Here is a 14594-nt window from a genome sequence, read left to right as displayed (position 1 = left end):
AGCTTTGCATGAGTGTTGCATGGCGTCCTGGTGTCAGACGTGCCCCCGCTCACTGCACCCCTGGCCTGCGCGCGCGCTCACCGTTACTAATAGTTGTGTTCTTTTGCATCCTAACCACGTAACCTCAGGAGGATGAGGAGGGCAGCTGGGCTCAGGTTGGAGACTCTCTGTAACGTTCTTCACTGTATGTACAGCCAGCAATTGGAGCATGAAAACTTGTAGTTCACTTTTCCTGACCTTTAACATCTTAATTTATCAGAATACTGTTTATGACTTGAAAGTGCTGGTCTAAGCAAAGCGTAGGAATAAAGAGCACGTCTCATGGACAATCTTGAACCTTCCCCGGGCCATGGCAGCCAGCTGGCGTAGCTCACGGCGTCTCCTATGCAGCCACGGCGCTGGAGGCCCCAAGGTGATGTGTGTGAGTCCCTGGCGGGGTTCCCGTGCCGGAAATTGCGTTCTAGGAAGTTCCCAGCCCAGGAGCTGGAAAAGCCGTTACCCCAGGTCTGGGCTGCTCGCTGACTGAGGCCTGTCCTCATCCTGTGGTGCCCCCAGGCCTTCTTACTGGTGGAATTCTAGAAGTCAAGCCTCTGCTTGTTCAATATGTGTTTGAGCTTGCAGCTCCCAGGGGAACCCACAAACAGCCATGTGAGCATGCGCAGCCTTGCCTCAGTCCCAGGGCGTTGCCTGCCCCAGGTGTCTGCGACACGTTGGAGCCGCAGGGCTGCGCGGGCTGGTGTCCTCGGGGCTCTCCTGAGCGGCACACCGTGCACAGGGACCTAACTGTACCTCTGCCGGCGTCCGAATAGCTCCAGTCAGTCATCCTGGTCACAACCAGAGAAGGAAACGCCCCCCCCCCACCTGCGCCCTGAGCTAGCCTCGCTGGTGTCGCCCTCAGAGAGGCTGTCGGGGTCTTGGAGGCCCCTTCCCGGCTGCTGCTCTAGGGAAGTGGCCTCGTTTGCTGCTCGGCCTGGCCAGGTGTCTCCACAGGGCCAGTAACGGCATCGCTGATTCTAAAGGGCCCTCGTGTTACTCAGATGAGCCCCCAACGCTGTCAGCACCTCCACGTGAGCCTCCCTGAGACGGGCTCGAGGCCTTTGTTAAGTGAAGGGAGCCTGCCTCTTCCCAGTGGGGCGGGTGAGCCGGGGCCCTGCTGGCGGCAGCAGAGTCAGCCAGAACTGACTTTGGGCCCCAGACCCCCCCTCCAGGCAAGAGGACCAGGAAGGGGCTTCCAGTGTCCTTAACACCACGGGGTGCCTCTGGGGCAGACAGAAGTTCAGCGCCCCGTCCCCGGGCTGTGCCCAGGGGTGTCAGTCGCCTGGGTGTGATCCAGGCCCTGCGGCCCTCACTAGCAGAGGCCCTCACTGCGGCCCCCACTTTGCAGAGTTCCCCAAGCTGAGGTGCAACTGTGATTCTGTCATAGCCGGAAGTGAGGCCTGCTCGGCCCAGGTGCTCCCCGAGCCCTGTGCTGGCCCTGCCCTCTGCGGCGGCGGTGCGGGAGACGGATATGGGGGTCGATGACCCTCAGGAGTGGGCAGTCGGGGCCGCTTACAGACCGCGGACAGATGTCCGAGCCAAGAGCCGATAAGGGGCGCCTGCCCTTCGTGTCTGTTTGAGAACACGTGATCAGCCGGGAGGCGGGAGTGGGTGTGGACAGGCGACCGAGCAGGGCCTCTGCGGGCGGTCGGGGCTCGGCCCCCTCACGCGTGGCGGCCAGAGACGGAGGCACGCGCTCGTTTCCTCTTGCAGCGGGCCGGGCTCCGGGGGCTTCTCCGCCTGGTCTGCGGGGGCCTCTCCTCCCCTTCCCGCAGCCGGTCCTTTCAGTTGTGTGAAAAAAAGAATTTGTTGACGTTGAGTCGCTCGCTCCAGCGTGGTTGGGCTGCATTTCCGAGAGCGGGTGTGCTGGCGCGCCAGCCTGCCCTGCCCCGGGGCCTGCGCGGGAGCCGTGTGCGCGGGCGGCTCGTCTCCGCCGCGCGCCTCCCGCCGGCCGGTGGGGTTCTCGCTCAGGGTCTCGTGGGTTTCCATGTGCTGTGAATAGTTTTTAGACATTTTTAATCCCCGGTTCGGCTCTGGTATTTGGAAGTACGGCTCCCGACCTTGTATCCCGCAGCTCTGCTGAGGTGTCTGCGGCTTCGTTCTCTGCACTGAGAACGGCCACCTGCGAATCAAGCGGGCCGTGTCCCTGGCCCCGCACCGCCGACTCCTCTCCGCGCCTCCCGGCAGGGGCAGAGTCCCGCGGCGAGAGACCAGCTTGCTGGGTTCTTGCTCGCGGGAGGGCGCGCCTCAGGGTGTCCCCTCCCGGCCCCCCCACCCTCCTCCCCGTGACCAGCGGCTCAGGTGCCCTGGGCGGTGGGGTCTCTCAGGGAGGAGGAGCCCTTCGAATGCCTTCGCTGCGCCCCTGGAGGAGGTGGTGTGGTTTTCTGTTCAGCCCAGTGCCAAGGAGCTGATAGTGTCATTTCCAGATGGTCTGTTAGGGGGTCGCATCTGTATCTACGAGGATGTCGCTCTGCAGTTTTCTTGCGATATGTTTGTCTGGTTTTGGCCTCACAGAACGAGCGAGGGTCGTTTGTGTGGAATTGATGCCTTTCCTGAGTGAGTGGTGAGGTCGTTGGGGAAGCCATTCAGGCAGAGGTTTTACCTCTGAGAAAGTTTATGACTAAAATTTGGATTCTAGTAATTGTAGGTCATGCCTTTCCCATGAGTGGTGTCATCACTGTCTTTCGAGAAACTCGCCCATTTGCTCTGGGCGGCCCGGGGACGGCCATGCTCTCCCCTGTCCATCCTTCGGCGCCCAGAGGACCTGGCCTGGTGTCTCTGTCACCTGTGACGTGACCGTCTGTGTCTTTCTCCCTGACCACTGTGACCAGGGCCAGTAAATCTTGACAAGTAGAAACAGATTTTGGTTTCATTGTTTGCTAATATTTTTCTCCTATTTCACTGTGTTCTTTATTCCGGCTTGCTGTGGATTTTATTTCCTCTCTTTCTGCTTTTTAAAGGTAGAATCTCAGGTTAGTTATTTGCGGCTTTTCTTCATTTATAATGTCAGTGCTTGAAACTAGACTTCCGTCACGGCTCCCCCTTGGCCTTTCGGAGGAGGCGCTCAGGGGCCCCCGGCGTTCCACCACGCTGTGTCTTCGCTTTCGTTTGATTGGCAGTCTCCTACCGTTTCTCTTGCCACTGCTCCCCTGCCGCAGGGGCCACCCAGAAGCGCGCCGGCGCCCAAGCCACCGGGCGCTTTCCCGGTACCGTCTCCGTGCTGAGTCCCAGCTCAGCTCCTGGGGGAGACGAGCCTGCAGATTCCAGCCTCCTCAGCGGGTGGTCCCTGCCGGGGGCGGGGCGGCAGCGGGCCCCTGCAGGCGTCCCTGTTTGGGCAGTTACTACGGGCACTGGCGGAGCCGCGGGCCCTGTGCCTGATTGTGGGCTGGTCTTTTACTCCTTCCGGTCCTACTGGGTGCTGCTTTGTTTAGCACTTTTCTCGTTTATTTTGTAGCTGATTTCGAAATGAACATCTGTTTTATTAAGGAAATTTGGAAAACTAAGTGTTAAAAATAAAATTAAAACCAGCCAGAGGTACTCTTAATGATTAGGGTTGGGTTGATCCTTCAAACTTGTTCATGAGTCGTGATCTTTTTTTGTTGTAAATATAAATACTATTTTAGAAAGATAATGTGTGATCAGCTACCGTTTGGTTGTAGTTTGGGTAAATAGGTTCAATTTATAAGCACAGTTGAGGTACAGGTTTTTATGGCATAATTCCTTTTGCTAAGTTTTACTAGCATTGAAAGGGAGTGAAAAAGACCGAACTGGTTTGAGAGAAGATAAAGAACGATGTTAGCTTAGCGGTGGAGACTGACGCAGCGACGCTGCAGCCGAGGGGCTGTTGAAGCTGCCGTCTCTCCCCGCGGTGCCTCTCCTGACGGTCATGCTTTGCTCCTGAAAGCAGACCCTGGCCTACGGAGACATGAACCACGAGTGGGTCGGCAACGAGTGGCTGCCCAGCCTGGGCCTCCCGCAGTACCGCAGCTACTTCATGGAGTGCCTGGTGGACGCGCGCATGCTGGACCACCTGACCAAGAAGGACCTGCGGGGGCAGCTGAAGATGGTCGACAGCTTCCACAGGTGGCGCCTTGGGATGCTTTTCAGTCAACTAAGAGATTTTTGTTTGTTGCCATCTCTAAAACACTTGTTTTTTATTTCTCCCCATAGAAACAGTTTCCAGTGTGGAATCATGTGCCTGCGAAAGTTAAATTATGACCGGAAAGAGCTGGAAAGAAAACGAGACGAAAGCCAGAGTGAGGTCAAAGGCTAGTACCGCGGGCTTCATTGGCTGAGCCCCTTTCTGCTTCCTGACGTATCTGCAGCCTTGGCGAGGGCCTGTTTTCAAGAGAGAAGCAGGAAAGGCTTTGCGTGTAGACAGCGAGCCTGGCCTGGGCCCAGAGGAGAGGGGGACAGGTGCCGTGAGCGCCCCATGGCCAGGAGCGCGCGCCTGCTGCCGTGCTTGTCCCCTGCCGGCGGGGGTGTGTTCCTGAGGCGGGAGCTCTGCTGTGGTGCTGCCACACCTTGTTTCAGAGGCGCTGCTGCCAGCCGAGGCCAGCAGGCGGGCGTGGGCCTGCGCACTGGGCTGAGGGGACCTGTTCTGCCAGTAGGTCTGGGACCAGAGGGGCACAGAGAGAGCGGCGGAGCTCTGCCCCAGGTGGAGAGGCCGGCACAGAGCTGCCATGACGGCCTCGAACAGGGAGGGGCTGCCACGCAGGGGAGGAAGACGGTGGCATTTCAGGTAGAAAACAGGTAGGGCAGGGGGAGAGGACATGGGGGTTCAACCAACTGTGAGGGTCATGGGGGTCCAGTCGGAAGGCATGAGGTGCTCTCCTCTGTGGGCACCGCACACAGCCCATCCCTAGGGATCAGCAGAGCAGTTTGTCGTTAGATAAATGCTGAAGCTCAAAATCTGGAATTTCCGGGACGTAGAAACAGCACCAACATCGGAGGCCCCTGGCGCCAAGCACTTCCGCAGACTGACTGACTTCATCCTTACCGGGGTCCCACGCGCACAGGGGTCGCTGCATCCCGGTTTGACTTAGAAAGAAACTAAAGATGAGGAAGCGGCTGGGGCGAGGCCTCTTGAGGCTGGTGTGGTTGGTCACCCGCGTGGACGTGCGCGGCGAGCACGGTGCCTGGCCTGTACACTCCCCAGGGCGACGGCCCGGCGTCTGCTCGGCATGGCCACGTTCAGGCCTCCACCGGGGCAATTTGATGACTCCCCTGCTTTGTGTGATAGGAGACCCTCTCCCAGCGTCTCTGCCATGCTGGAGAGTGTCTTTAAGTTTCCTTGTAAAGTGATAAAAAGGCCTCAGGATCATGCACGAGAGGTTTGAGTAGGGTGCAGAGGAGATCGGTGCTGTCTCCTGTGCAGGACAGAAAGCGTCCAGGGCCCTGATGTCTGCAGAAACCTGTGAACGCCGGGCCTCCAGGTTCCTGTGTCCCGTCCCTCCACCCTTGTCCTTTTCCGTCCCTCTGCTCTTAAGTGTGCGTGGTGACGTCACCCGCTTGGGTCTGCTTGAGGGGGAGCATGGGGAGGCCAGGGCCTGGAGGCCCGGACCTGCCCTTGGAGCCATGGCCATTGCCCTGGTGCAGGGCACGTCCCCCACGTGCTGAGGGGCCAGGAGCCCGAGGCACCGCCCTCCTGTGCCCCGGGCCACACGGCCCAGATGCCCCCGAAGCCACTTTCCGTGTTCTGTCCCCGGGCAGATGTGCTCGTCTGGAGCAACGACCGGGTGGTGCGCTGGGTCCTCTCCATCGGGCTCAAGGAGTATGCCGACAACCTCGTGGAGAGCGGCGTGCACGGCGCGCTCATCGCCCTGGACGAGACCTTCGATTTCAACGCCCTGGCCCTGCTGTTACAGATCCCTACGCAGAACACGCAGGTGAGGGCCCGCCCCGCCTGCAGCTGGCTCTCCCGCGGTGCAGCGAGCGTCCCCGGAGCCAGACCGAAGACCGCTCGGGCAGCCTGTACTTCTCCCCCGCTCTGGAGTCGTGGCCCGGCACCAGCAGTGCCCGCCCGCCCTCGTCGCTGGTCCCGCTGCCAGCATGGAGGCCTGCAGTCTGCAAAGCCAGGGAGCTGCCCGCAGGCCCATCTGCCCCGAGCATGTTCTGTCCTGGAGGGGCCTGGACGGGGCCCTGGCTTTGCTTCTGCGGGTGACGGCCCCGCGTCGTTCTCCTTGGCCTGCGGGTGCTCGGGAGGATCGGGTGCTTCATTCTGCTCCTTTATCCTGTGCCCCTTTGGCCAAGACTCCTGACCACCCCAGCGCCAGCCCACCCAGCATGCTTTCATGCGTGATCCCAAGAGGTCGTGGGCCCCTCTCCCCAAATCCTGTCCTTCGCTGCACATTGAAACCCCGGGTTTGCCATCACAGCTTGAGGCCTGCCTGGGGGCGTGTTTCAGGAGGCTCGGCTAGGAGCAGTGTTGATGGCTGATGGCTGGAGACGGCTGAGGGCTTGCCTCTGATTTCAGGCTCGCGCTGTGTTGGAAAGAGAGTTCAACAACCTTCTGGTCGTGGGGACTGACAGGAGGTTCGATGAGGTGAGTCTTCACCTGGTGGTCTTAATTGCGCCTCAAGCGTGAATTCTTCCGTGACCCTCGAATGAGCCCTTCGGGGGTATCTCTCCAGGTGTGGAGATGATCTTTACAGATGAAGTCGTGCTCAAAATTTGTTAGCAAAAGAGCTGTCAAGAAACATACCCTCAGTAAGGTGGCTGCCCTTTTTATTCGTTGCTGTTCAAGCTTCGATAGCCCTCAGATCCTGCTGCAGCCTCGGAGGGGGTGTGGGGCGTCTCCTGTGGGCACCTCGGCGTCTGCCTGGCCCAGAGCCCATGCTTGGGGGCACACCTCAGAAGGATGCTGAAGACACACCGCGTTAGTTTGCTGTTAGGACGTCACTCAGGTGTTCCCGCGCTGCCACCTGTCACTGCACTGGAGCCAGGAACACTTGCACGTGACAGCAGACAGGAGTGTGTGGGGTGGGCGGGGGGCTGCTGACAGCGGGGCTGCCCTTTCCGGACCCGAGGGCTTATGCTGTACACAGCAGGGCAGATCCTGTGAGGTGGGATGTGGTGAGAGGAGGAACCTACCCCTTGGGGTCACAGCATAGGGGCTGCCACGCCCCTTTCAACCTGCAAGTTGGGACCGAGAACCGGGTGGTTGTCAGGAACGGGGCGAAGCACGAGCAGAACACGGGGCCGCCCAGCGCCCTCTCGGAGGCTGCTCGCGGGGTTTGTGTCCTCCGCTTGCAGCATCTCCTGTCTGCCCTTGGTCTGCCAGGACGACGACAAGAGCTTCAGGAGAGCACCTTCCTGGAGGAAGAAGTTTAGACCCAAGGACGTCCGTGGCTTAGCTGCTGGGTCAGCAGAGACTCTCCCCGCAAACTTCCGGGTCACGTCCTCTCTGTCCTCCCCCTCCATGCAGCCAAAGAAGACGCAGCTGGACGGTAGGTGGCTGCGGGTGTGGCTCCTGGGCAGCCCGGGCTTGCTCCGCTTGCTCCCGTCTCAGTGCGTACGTGTGACCCTAACACCCGCTTGTGAGCGTCTAACAGCAGTGCAGGCTTCAGTGTCGCGTTCTTGTCTGGTTGAGCGTCGGCCTGTTCGTCCAGCTAACAACGCCCCGCGCGTGTGTTCTCGGCCTTCCGACTCCAGGGTGCGTGTGGAGGGCGCAGAGGAAGCTCTGAGAGACAGGCCCGTAGCCCAGGCCCACTTCCCTCCGCGCTGGGAGGTGCTGGCGTCTGCTTTAAAGCCCCCTGGTCTCCATCCCCCCAGCTCTGCCTTCCCTTTCTTCTCACCCTGCCCGCAAAGCCCCCATCGCTGCCCCCAGGCAAGGTCAGGGAGAAAGAGGTGAGCCCAGCTGGCGCCGGGGGGTAGGACTTGAGTCCCCCCAGTCAGGCCAGGGCCAGGAGCCCGGGTCTCACTCTCCACTGCAGAGTGCTGGCCGCCCGCCCCGCCCTGGCGGTGGTGAGCATCCGGGGCCTCTGGAAAAGTGGCCCCTGTCAATGTCTCTGTCCTGGTGGGGCGTCCCTGCCAGATGCCCTCACTTCACGGGCGCTGGGCAGCCTAGAGGACACTAGTGACTGAGAGCGATGCGGCGCTTACATTTTCCTGCCATCACCCTGCCCTGAATTGGCCCTCGCCTGCTGTGTGGCAGCCCTGACTTGGCCCCTCGCCTGTGCGTGGCGGCCCTGGGCAGCCGCAGGCCGCGCTTGGTAACGAGCTGCCTCTCTGCCCGCGTCTAGCACGTGCTGGACGGGGAGCAGCTTTGCCATCGAGGAGCGTGCAGGTCATGTTCATAGCTTTGAACTGAACCTTCCGCTTATGGGAAGGTCCCCACGGCAGCGCTTACTTCCCTGCTGCCTCAGTGCCAGCAGCGCACCGCGCGCAGTCTGGCTAGGAGCAGCCGCCCTCACAGAGGGCGCAGCGTGCGTGGAAGGCAGCCCGGCCCTGTGCAGCAACGGCAGCAGGAACCCGGCCAAGTGGGCTGTTGCAACCGCTTTGAAAATCAAAGCCGTGACTCCCAGCCCTCCCCTCCCCATCTTGGGATCCCAGGGTTTATGAAGGTGACCCGTCCTCAGTGCCTCCACCCTCGTGACGCGGCAGAGCACGGATGCAGTGTGTTCCCTCCGCGCCTGCAGGAAGCAAGAGCCCTGCAGACCCTCTGAGCACTCTGCAAGGGGCTTGGGGAGCCCTCGTCCCGCGGGTCTCGTGACCCACCAGAGCGCCAGGCTGCACACTGCTCCCTGGGTGTAAACTGAGGCCAGGGCATGTAGCGTCCACCCCCACCCTGCAGCCACACCCTGAAGAAGCTTCTGCCTCCTCCAGGGCTCCGCTTCCTAGCCTTTGGGGGGCTCAGCCTGCAGCGCCCTGAGGGGTCCGCCTCCCACCCCCCTTACACGCACAGCTCCCAGGGCTGCAGGGCCAGTCCAGCCGCTCCGCCCATCTGGAGTGGAGCAGCACAGCACCCTCAAGTGGGGGTTGTGACACCCTGTCGTGGGGTGGACACCAGTGACCCCCTGGGCCGCCCAGCCCCCTCAGCAGCTTCCCCTGGGGCCCCCAGGACGCCGAAGGCAGGTGTGAGTGTGTCTGACGACCTAAGACTAACCGCACGCTGTGTTTGCACGCTTCCTCCTGTGGTTGTCGAACAGGCAGTGTGTCAGGAGCGCAGAGGCTGGATTCTGCGACAGTCAGGACTTACTCCTGCTGAGGCGCCTCCGCGGGTGAGTAGCGACCACCGTCCCCGAGGTTGCCGAGGCCCCGCCCTGGCATCCAGGTTCAGCTGGGCCTTGGCGACACCCTAGGAATCCTGAGAACACAGAGACACCAGCCTCCCGCAGGGAGACGGTCCCAGTGTTCCGTGTCTCGGCCATGAGGAGGTTAGTGTGGCCTCAAGTGTTAATGGGAAAACACCTGTTTCTACTTTTCCTTTGACCCTAAACTGCCGGCTTATGTTAAGAGTCTGCTGACGTCTGTTTCGGGTCCGGAGGCTGGAGAACAATACGTGACCGAGCTCAGTTCTCACCGGCTGCCCCACGCTCCCGCTTGGGCACCTGGTGCATCCCTGGTGGGCCCACAGCCCCGAGCTCCGTGAGGCTCACCTGCTCTGCACTGGTGGCCTCTCAGGCCCGAGACTTGCTTTCAGGAAGGAGCGCAGCGCCAGTCGGGGCTCCTGTTCCTGTGGGCCTTCCGAGTGGCTCAGCCCGGAGCCCTGCCCTCACCTCACGCCCCCAGGCTTGGGGACGGCTCCTGGGCCCAGTTATGCTTTCCTGCGCAGCTGGAACATTGGGGGAATTGTCACCTGTTCTCCTAACTGGCCACGTTGCCACACACACTAGAAGGAAGCCGGTCTAGGCCCTGCCCCTGGCAGGCACGGGCCTGCATGTCCTCTGAACACTCAAGGCCGCAGGAGCAGTCGGGAGGCGCCGGGGCCTCTAGGCAGGTGCTGGGGCACTTGGGGCGACAGTGTGGGGACCCGTGAGACTGACCCTCATGTCTGCTTCTCTTCCAGTTTACCCACACTACTTCTACCGGTGATCATGCAGCATTCTGAACCCTACAAGGACTACGTTTTAGAATTCAGTGGAATCTTTAATCTGTTAATACTTGTTATATGGACCCTAAGATATTTTATTACAGAGTTTTTAATTAGTGAAAAATTCATGAATACCATAGAGAAAATATTTTAGAATTTAATGTTTCTTATATTTATGTAAACTTATGGCTTCATTTATATAGTTCCTTACTTTTTCATGTCTATCCAGGCTATAAATATCCTTTCAAATCAACCCATGTTCTTACACTCTAATTTTAGTCTTTCAAATGAATATACTGTAATGCTTATATGTATAAATTCTATGAACAAATACAGGGCTTTTGTAAATTGTGCATTATTGTAATTACGGTTGTCTGATTTTGTAACGACACGCCGGGACTGAGCGAGGGCGCGCCCGGCCCCGCGCAGCCCCCTGGGCCCGTCCTGGCTCCACCACGACCGTGGCGAGAGGAGCCGACTCTAATGCTGTGTTTCAGTGACTGACCTTAACTGTCCTTTTTCTAGCAAAAAAAAAAAAAAAAAAAAAAAGCTTTATTCTACCGCGTGAACAGATGAAAAAACATCTGGAGTTCAAGAGCAGCTTCCAGCGAGCTGGGCTGGGAGACGCCCCGCCCTTGGGCCGCTTGTCTGGTCAGTGCCTGGCGGGAAGGGAGGACGGGGCCTGGGGCAGCAGGGCCCAGAGGCGCCCCCGGGGCAGAGGACCAATGAGGGCGCCCGCTGGCAGCCTGGCTGGAAACGCCTGGACTCTAACAAAGGCCTTATTTTCCCTACTTAAATCATCTTTTTACATTCGTTTGTAAACATGTTGAATGGACCTACTCAGAAATTTTTAGAGTTTAATGATAGAGCCACTTTGGATTGTATAAGTAGAAACTGTAACTTTTACTTTTTAAATGGCATATTAAAAAGCCAGCAAGAACCGTGTGCAGCCCCCGGTGCGTTATTTATTATGCAGCTGACCCTTAGCCGGGTAGAGGTTTCTGCTCCGAATTTACTTGTACAATTCATGGTTACCTTTCTGTTTTTCTATTAATCTTTTGTGAACTTCCAGATTATGTAACAAAATATGTACAGTCTACTTTTGAACTATTTTTATCACAGTATTATTTATTGCTTTCTCTCAATAAAGTACTGAAGCATTTTCCACTGCCAATAAAGAATCCGAGAATGAGCCGTGCCTGCATTGGAAAGTGACCGCAGCCGCGTCCCCTCCCGTCCCGGCCGGCCGGCTGCGGGCGGGCCGTCCCGCGCAGAGACCAGCGGCGAGGATCAGGGTGTCGCCCAGAGGAAGACCAGGGGTCCCTGCCCGCGCTTCTGGAAGCCCAGAGGCCCGGCTCACCGGCGCCGGGGGGAACCGGGTGGAGGGGACGCCGTCCGGGAGGGTGGCTGGCCCCTGCCTGCCTGCAGGCCTGCCCGGCTCCAGGGCCCAGGCTTGCTCCTCCCTGTGGGCTCAGCCCCCGGCTTGTCCACACAGCCCGGAGTGGCCCCAGGGGCCGCCTTCCAGATCAAGGCCCTTAGGGAACGGCGCCTGGTTACCTCACAGCTCAGCCCATGTCCCGAGTCCAGCACGACAGGGCGGGGGCCAGGCCCTCCCAGACGGAAGTCAGAAGCGGACTCCCAGGCAGGGGGTAGTGGGGAAGAGGGTGCAGGGTGGCAGCTCACAGGATGGCGGCCCCGGCAGCATCTGGCCGAGCACCCACTAGGCAGCGGCTCTTTCCCTCCACGAGTCGGCGCTCGTGACCGCTCCGGGCCCTGCTGGGTGTGGTGAGCCCCATCTGCCCCCCAGGACCCTGCAGGGGCGCTGGCTCGCGCGTAGCACAGACCCTTGGTGTTCGCCCGTCTGACGCCTCCTGATGTCCCACCTTTATTAACGGTGCAGGTTCCGTTTAGCTTCCGAGTCGCTGCCCTGAGGTTTCTTCCACGTTTCCCATCATGCAGTTGAAGGCAGGTGTGGGGTCTGGGCTCTGGTTGCTTTTTGCTGGCTAAGCCCTGTCCTGCTTGGGATGGGCTTCCTGGCCATGGGGAGGGTCTGCTGGCTGTGTTCCGTGGGTGGGGGGCTGGCCAGGGCCGCGCTGCTGTACCCACAAATCGGCACATTGCCCTGAAACTCCAGCACCATCACTTCTTGCACTCGCCCCATAATTCTCCCGCGCGGATGAGCAGCCAGTGCATGTCCTTGACTCGACCGCGCGCCTTTTCCCGGCTGATGGGTCAGCCCTGGGTTGCCTCTTCCCCTGGCCGCGCCACCACGTGGTGGGAGGAGGCAGCAGCCTCCAGGGAGGATCTCTCTGCCTCCCCCAGCTCCCTGGTCGCCACGTCCCTCTCCTGTCCCGGCCCGCCCTCCTCTGAAGACCCTTAGCTTCGCCCGTAGGACCTCTTTTCCAAATAGAGTCGCAATGCCAGTTCCAGAGGCGTCTTTGTGGGCCGCCAGGTGACGTTCTGGAGCGCCCTGCCCTGCCCCTGGGCGCCCAGAACGGGTAGAACTGGCTGCCCCGACACACCCGCTTTCCGGCAGGGACTTGACTTTCCCAAAAAGAGCAGGGCTGAGAGCCGGGAGCCTGGAGCCGGCGCCGCCTGGGGCAGGGTGGGGGAGCGGGGCGCGTTCCAGGCCATTCCAGAGATGGGGGCGGGGGCGGGCACTGACCAGGAGGAAGTGGAAGGAAGATATTTTTAAACCATCAGCACCGACCTTGGGCGCACAAATGGGTTTGACTCATCGGGCAGTTAATTTTCAACTCGTGCGTGCACAGCGTTACCGGCTACGACTGCCCACGGGGCGGCTGCTCTGTCACAGGGTGAAACAGCCACCGGGAACCCGCCTGGCGCGGGTGTGGGGCACACAAGGCAGGACGGGGGGAGGGTGCCCGTGTGCCCAGGAAGGGGCCCCCGGGGGCAGCCGGGTGGCCGCTCTGCGGGGCTGCCCTGAGCACGCCTGATTTCCTCCCCAGCTCTCGTCTCCTGAGTGTTGGCCGCCCAGCGGCCCGACCCGGGCTCCGGCAACAGCCTATGGTGAGGGCCTAGCGTGTAGTAAATGAGCCAGTTTAGCCATTCCGGGCCCACGCTCACGGGGAGAAGACCAAGCGCAGGCCCAAGCCCCGCTTGGCTCCTGCCCGCCCCGTGGCGCCGTTTGAGCGGCACCCACAGAGGTGTGAGGGACGCAGGCGCGCACCCCCAGCCAGAACTCCGGCAGGAAGTTCACCCACCAGGTCACCAGCTCTGGGGTGGCTTATCGCGACGACAGCGCCGCCGTGTGCTGCCTGCTCCTTCCTTCGTCCTGCCCCCCCGCCCGATGTCCCCACGCACAGAAGGAGCACCATCTGCTGTTTTCCGATCGGTTTCCATGTAAGAACCCACCCGGAGGGCCGCAGCCATGAGCTCAGTCTGGGGGTTCTGCAGGTGTGTCCCAGGAGCAGCCCTGGAGAGCGGCCACCCAGCTGCCCGGGGGGGGCCGGGCCCAAGATGGCCCCCCAGGGGCACGGCAGCTGCTGGCGCCCGGGGGCTCCAGCACCCACAGGGCCCGGAGGAGGCGGCCTCTCCGTGGGGGCGTCCTCTAGGAGCGCGAGGCCAGAAGCTGCCGGGCCTCCTGGGCAGACCTGGGACGCCCGCGCCTCTCAGGGGAGGAGCAGCCACAGCCCCTGCTGGGGACCGCGTGTCCAGCCCCAAGCCTCATGCCAAACGCTGCTGCCCACTGAGAGGCCGAGCGGGACGCAGGGGCCGGGGCGCTCGCCGACGGGCGGGTGTCCTCTGCCACTGAGGGCCCTCAGCGGACGCCGACGCGGGGCACCTGCTCTCCAGCTGCCCCCGCGCCCGTCTGTCCTCGACCTTGACCACAGGCCTCCTGCGCGACCTTGGGGCGCCGCACCTCCATCCTCGCCCCGCCGGCCCCACCCCACGCCCGCGCCTGTCCCGGCCCCGCCGCCTCCCGCCTGGCCCAGCTTCCTCGGGGCAGGGTCGGGCCTCGGTGCCCCCGCCCCCCTCGGGCCCCGCCCCGGGCCTCGCCGGGAAGGGACGCTCCCCGCGGCTCCGACACGCGCCGCCCCCCTCTGGCGGGACACCCCCTCTGGGGGACACCCCCTCTGGCGGGACACCCCCTCTGGGGGGCCGCCCGAGTCTTTGCTCCGGGCCCCTGTCCCGCGTCCGGCCCTGTGCGAGGGCGGCGACGGGGGTTCGGGCGTCCCGGCGGGCGCGGGGCGCGGGGGGGGGGTCCCGGCGGGCGCGGGCGCGGGGGGGCCCCGGCGGGCGCGGGGCGGGGGGGGGGTCCCGGCGGGCGCGGGGCGCGGGGGGGTCCCGGCGGGCGCGGGGCGCGGGGGGGGGGTCCCGGCGGGCGCGGGGCGCGGGGGGGGTCCCGGCGGGCGCGGGGCGCGGGGGGGGTCCCGGCGGGCGCGGGCGGGGCGGGGTGGGCCGGCCGGCGCACACGGGGCGAGGGGCTGACGACAGCCGCGCTCGCCCCCACGGCACCCCGGGCAGGACGGCGGGCCCGTCCCGCTGCCGGTGCCTCTGCCGC

At 62.0% G+C, this 14594-nt stretch overlaps 1 protein-coding gene across 2 annotated transcripts in view; it reads left to right on the top strand.

The window, feature by feature from the left end:
• The window catches only part of PPFIA1 (PTPRF interacting protein alpha 1), a 54072-nt gene extending 42795 nt beyond the window's left edge, over nucleotides 1-11277 (top strand). For both annotated transcript variants that reach the window (XM_037517409.2, XM_037517408.2), the window contains 7 exons: nucleotides 3944-4119; nucleotides 4207-4304; nucleotides 5749-5924; nucleotides 6512-6580; nucleotides 7319-7484; nucleotides 9186-9257; nucleotides 10046-11277. In XM_037517409.2, the coding sequence (XP_037373306.1) occupies nucleotides 3944-4119; nucleotides 4207-4304; nucleotides 5749-5924; nucleotides 6512-6580; nucleotides 7319-7484; nucleotides 9186-9244 (744 nt within the window). In that variant the 3' untranslated portion in view covers nucleotides 9245-9257; nucleotides 10046-11277. The remainder of the gene's footprint in view (nucleotides 1-3943; nucleotides 4120-4206; nucleotides 4305-5748; nucleotides 5925-6511; nucleotides 6581-7318; nucleotides 7485-9185; nucleotides 9258-10045) is intronic.
• The last annotated feature ends 3317 nt before the right edge of the window (nucleotides 11278-14594 follow it).

The sequence above is a fragment of the Talpa occidentalis genome, unplaced genomic scaffold (genome assembly GCF_014898055.3).
Source record: "Talpa occidentalis isolate TD23 unplaced genomic scaffold, MPIMG_talOcc4v2.1 talOcc4.17, whole genome shotgun sequence".
Classification (NCBI taxonomy): Eukaryota; Metazoa; Chordata; class Mammalia; order Eulipotyphla; family Talpidae; genus Talpa; species Talpa occidentalis.
This window is presented reverse-complemented; position numbering and strand designations above follow the sequence as displayed.